The sequence below is a fragment of the Otolemur garnettii genome, unplaced genomic scaffold, assembly GCF_000181295.1.
Source record: "Otolemur garnettii isolate 467f Iridium unplaced genomic scaffold, OtoGar3 scaffold00050, whole genome shotgun sequence".
Lineage (NCBI taxonomy): Eukaryota > Metazoa > Chordata > Mammalia > Primates > Galagidae > Otolemur > Otolemur garnettii.
The window spans coordinates 8,595,854-8,601,173 of NW_003852445.1; the positions used below are offsets into that span (position 1 = coordinate 8,595,854).

The 5,320-nt window shown below is 39.7% G+C and overlaps 1 protein-coding gene across 10 annotated transcripts in view; it reads left to right on the forward strand.

The window, feature by feature from the left end:
* MGA (MGA, MAX dimerization protein) overlaps positions 1-5,320 on the forward strand; it is a 144,238-nt gene that overhangs the window by 125,588 nt on the left and 13,330 nt on the right. For all 10 annotated transcript variants that reach the window (XM_023514266.1, XM_023514272.1, XM_023514267.1 and 7 more), the window contains one exon: positions 4,673-4,879. In XM_023514266.1, coding sequence (XP_023370034.1) covers positions 4,673-4,879 — 207 coding nt within the window. The remainder of the gene's footprint in view (positions 1-4,672; positions 4,880-5,320) is intronic.

Here is a 5,320-nt window from a genome sequence, read left to right on the forward strand (position 1 = left end):
AAAAAAAAAAAAAAACCTTTTATGATAACCTGTGAATAAAATATGGAGGACTTAATTTACTCTTGAAAAATGTGTGAATATAAATGACAAAATTGGAAGGTGAAGGAAGAAGAAATGATGAGAATTCTGTTGTTGATATTCTCATTTTATAATGTGGAAAGGCAAGGTAGACTATTCATTGCCTATGAAATGAGAAATTAAGATAGAATTATATTCAGCTTGCTAAGGAATTAGTAAAAGAACTAAACTTATAACTATGTGGGGATGATGAGATGGCAAGATACATGTATAAGAGTAGTCTGAGGTAAATCCTCTTCTACATAGCAAGAAGTCAATAGATAGCGTGGAAAATGGAATAAAAAGAAAGCTTATACAGTAGAACCTCCATTGTTGATCGTCTCTCTCCATTGACCACCTGCTTAAGTTGGCTTAATTTTCATAGAGTGAACATGTATCACATGTGCTCATTGGAAGACTGGCCTTTATACTATGTTGACCATCTCTGTAAATTCTATCTTGACCACTTGGACTATAACACACAATATTAATTTACCCTTGATAAACCCTTGATAACTTGATCAGGTGAGCCTATGCTTTACCAAGGGGTAGAACATGTGGGCTTTTCCTTTTAGTTATGGTTTTTTTTCCCTTCAGTATGAGTTCTTTTTTCATTTGTATTTCATTTGTATTTCTTTTTCATTTGTTGTATTATTACCACATGTTGGATTAGGCCAAATGTCTTATTGTTTATCACATGTTGTAGAAAGGTTTTTCAGCATTATTAAGAACTGGTCTGAATTGTAGGTATATCTTATAATTACTGAAAATTTTTATAGTTAATTGAGATGTTGGTGACCCAAAGGAACTGACTTGAAGGAAAAGGTAAATTTTCAACATTTTTTGGAAAATGAGACATTTTGGTATTAGCAAGACCCCAGTTAGCAACATCCAAAAATATACATGTGTACTTGGAGAGATATGGTAAAGAAAGTGGTCTCCTCCAGTGCAGTAGAAAAAAAGGAAAAACTTCTCTCAGTGAATTCATTGAAGCCGCATTAAGTTGATTCAAATAAATGAGGGCAGTTAATGGCCAAAGATCCAAGAAGTTGTTAAAAATTTCACAGAGGAATATGGAGTAGCAGATTTCCAATTATATGATTAGTTTAAAAATTTAAAATGCAATATGAGATCTCCTAGCAAGTCTTGTGTAGTGAATCCAGTGAAGTTCTAGTAGAAGAGTTCCTCAAAAAGTTTCCAAGCTCAGCTCGGCGTTGGTTGCTCAGTGCCTATGGTGCTGGCCACATACACCAGGGCTGGCGGGTTCAAACCTGGCCTGGACCTGCTAAACAACAGTGACAACTACAACAAAAAAATAGCCAGGTGTTGTGGTGGGTGGCTGCTTGTAGTCCCAACTACTTGGGAGGCTGAGGCAAGAGAATCACTTAAGCCCAAGAGTTTGAAGTTGCTATGAGCTGTGATGCCACTGTGCTCTACTGAGAGTGACATAATAAGACTCTGTCTCAAAAAAAAAAAAAAGCTGGATGTTGTGGCGGGTCTCTATAGTCTCACCTACTTGGGAGGCTGAGGCAAGAGAATTGCTTAAACCCAAGAGTTTGAGGTTGCTGTGAGCTGTGATGCCACAACACTTTACCAAGGGGCAACTTTGTGAGATTCTGTCTCAAAAAAGAGATAGTTCCTAACTTCACCAGAGGCTTCCGAGATGATGACATTTTTAATGCCGACAAGTTTGGACTCTTTCAATGCCTGACAAGAGCCTCTTCTTGAAGGGTGTGGTAATAGATGTAAGAGCAGAAAACTTTCCAAGGAATGTTTCAAAGTCTATTTTGTACTAGCTCAACAGGAAAAACTTAAAGCCCTTGGTGATTGGTAAATCGGGAAAGCCACGCACTTAAGAACCTGAAGCTCAAAGACCTCTAAGTCACTTGGAGATGAAACAAATGTGCATGGATGACAGGTAGCCTATTTGAGGAGTGGGTAAGGGGTATTGACGAACTGGTCTGTTCTACTGGCAGTAGACAACTGTCTTGTCCACCTGCAAGTGAATCACCTCACAAACATGACACTGAAATTTCTGCCTTCAAACACAACCTCAAAGATCCAATCTCTTGACCAAAGCATCGTTAAAACGTTTAAAATGCGCTATGGAGCCCCAGCTTCTGCAATGGGTTATTACTATAAAACAAAAACCTGGGATCTACCTATGGAAGCAACTTCAAGCAACTTCATCCATTGTGTCTTCTGCTTGGAATAAAGTTCAGCCAGAAGCAATACAGAAGTGTTGAAAGAAGGCTGGATTTGTTACAAATCAAAAGCATGATGTTTTGGCCTCATGAGACAATCTGTCTCCTATGGCAAAATTTGAAGGAGTAGATTTTGAAGGTTTTGTTGTAATGGATGATGAAGTGGTGACCTGTAATGAACTTGACCCAGATGCGATTTTCCAAGCGATATTGACTAAAGTATGGATAAATATAAAAGCACATGAAGCAGCTGATGAAGTGGAAGAAGCAAGTAAAGATGACACGATAATTGCAGAGACTATGAAAGAAGATGATGTCGGGGCGACACCTGTGACTCAAGGAGTAGAGTGCCGGCCCCATATACCAAAGATGGCGGAGTCAAACCCAGCCCTGGCCAATAACTGAAAAAAAAGAAGAAGAAGAAGATGATGATGTTAGGCATATGGTAATAGTTGAAATCATTTGCTGTGGAAAACTGCCCCAATATGCTGAGTGGTGTAGCTAGGTGTGAGGATGTTTTCTTTATATAACGTTTATGATAAGAATAAGAAATAGGTCAAAATTAACTCTTTTTTCAGAAAGAATGCTTAAATCATGGGAAAATAGTAAATTTATTGATTTTGTATGCTACTATGTGGTTTTTGAGTATTTTATGATTTTTGCTGTGATATTCTCTAATAACGGTATACAAGAAAGTAAAGTACATATACATAACAGTATAGTAGGCCTACTTCCTTATGTTGACCAGTTTGTTACAGTCCCTTTGGTGGTCAACTTAAAGAGGTTCTATAGTATTTTTTTTTTTATGAGACAGTGTTTCACTGTGTTGCCCTGTGTAGAGTGCTATTGCGTCACAGCAACCTCAAGCTCTTGGGCTTAAGTGATTCTCTTGCCTCAGCCTCCCAAGTAGCTGGGACTATAGGCACCTGCCACAACGCCCGGCTATTTTTTGGTTGGCGTTGTTGTTGTTTGGTAGGCCGGGGCTGGATTCGAACCCACCAGCTCCGGTGTATGTGGCTGGTGCCCTAACCGCTGAGCCAAAGTATCTTTATATTTGACTTAAGATATAGATAAAGAACTAGAAGAGGCTGCTAAAAGAGTCAAAAGGTGATTGTTTCTAAGGATCTGGACAGAGCAGCAGGGCACAGTTACATTTTATTATAAACTCATTGTATATTAAAAATTCTATATTTATCTATAACTTTGTAAAATAAGAAATAACTTTAAAAATTAAAATAGAATATGGACAGCGCCTGTGGCTCAGTGGGTAGGGCGCTGGCCCCATATACCAAGGGTGGCGGGTTCAAACCTGGCCCTGGCCAAACTGCAACAACAAAAAAGTAGCCAGGCATTGTGGTGGGCACCTGTGGTCCCGCTACTCGGGAGGCTGAGGCAAGAGAATCGCCTAAGCCCAGGAGTTAGAGGTTGCTGTGAGCTGTGTGATGCCACAGCACTCTGCCAAGGGCAATAAGTGAGACTCTGTCTCTTAAAACAAACAAACAAACAAAAAATAGAATAAAGATTAAAAAAAGGAGGCCCAAGGCATCCTGAAAGTCAAGAAAGATTTTCCTAAATGTTACGGAGGACTGGGTGAGAAGGCAGACTTAGTAATCTTGTTACAGGCTTTAAAAGCCTGTGTAATGGCTGGGAGTTGTGGGATGGCATAGGATGTTTTGCAAATTTCTAGCAGTTAGGAATAATTGGAGAGAAGATGATTTAGAGTGGCAGTACCAGATTGTGAATTATCTTACAGTATTAAAAAACAATATGCCAGGGTGGGTTGCCGGTTCATGCCTGTAATCCTGGCATTCTGGAAGGCTAAGGCAAGTGGATTGCCTGAACTCACTCAGTTCACGACCAATCTGAGCCAGAGCAAGACCTCATCTCTAAAAATAGTTGGACATTGTGGTGGGTGTGTGTAGTCCCAGCTACTTGGGAGACTGAGGCAAGAGAATCACTTAAGCCCAACAGTTTGAGGTTGCTGTGAGCTGTGAGACCATGGCACTTTACCCGGGGTGACAAAGTGAGACTGTTTTCAAAAAAAAAAAAAAAAAAAATGCCATTTGTGTCATGAAAACAAGTTTTTGTAACAATAATAAATTAGATCAGCTTTTCCAGATTTATTATTGTCCCTCCCAGATACACATCCTTCCTCATTTGGGCACCACTGAAATTCAAGCTGGGAACTGATAACAATCACATTAGCAGCATATATTAGAGTTTATACTGTAGACATTGTTGAATTTAGGCATGGAGGAATGATAAACTGGTAGTCAGATGACCAATCGAGAGGCTGTTTTAATAGTCCAGACAGAAGATGATGGATCCTGAAATAGAGCAGTGCCATTTGAGTTGGAGGAAGAGGGCAGGTATGTATGAAACGTGTTTAGGAGGCAATATTGTTTGGACAGGCTCCACCAATTCCTGTAAAACTGAAGTCGGAGTACTGGAGTGACAAACTACAGAAAGAAGCAGAAGCCTTTGCTTATTATCGTCGGACACACACTGCTAATGAGCGGCGGCGGCGTGGTGAAATGAGGGATCTGTTTGAGAAATTAAAGACCACCTTGGGATTACTTCATTCTTCCAAAGTTTCCAAAAGTCTCATTCTTACTCGGGTAAGCGTTCTGTGTAAATGACAAATATGACTTTGACTAGGAGAATCTTTTTTTTTTTTTTAATTTATTTTTCTTACATATACGTGTGTATATTAGGTTTCCACTTTTGCCTTCACAGAATTAAAAGGCTAAATTGAATGACAATAATAATATTTAACATAAGGACTGAGAACAGAAACCTCATAAAGAACAAAAGAAGATAAATACATTCAGAAAAGAAATCAGATGATTGCGGCAATGAATTATTAAGCAATAATAATAGTAATAATGGGCTCGGCGCCTGTGGCTCAAGTGGCTAAGGCGCCAGCCACGTACACCCAAGGTGGCCGGTTCGAATCCAGCCTGGATCCACCAAACAATAATGACGACTGCAACCAAAAACTAGCCAGGCATTGTGGCGGACGCCTGTGGTCCCAGCTACTTGGGAGGCTGAGGCAAGAG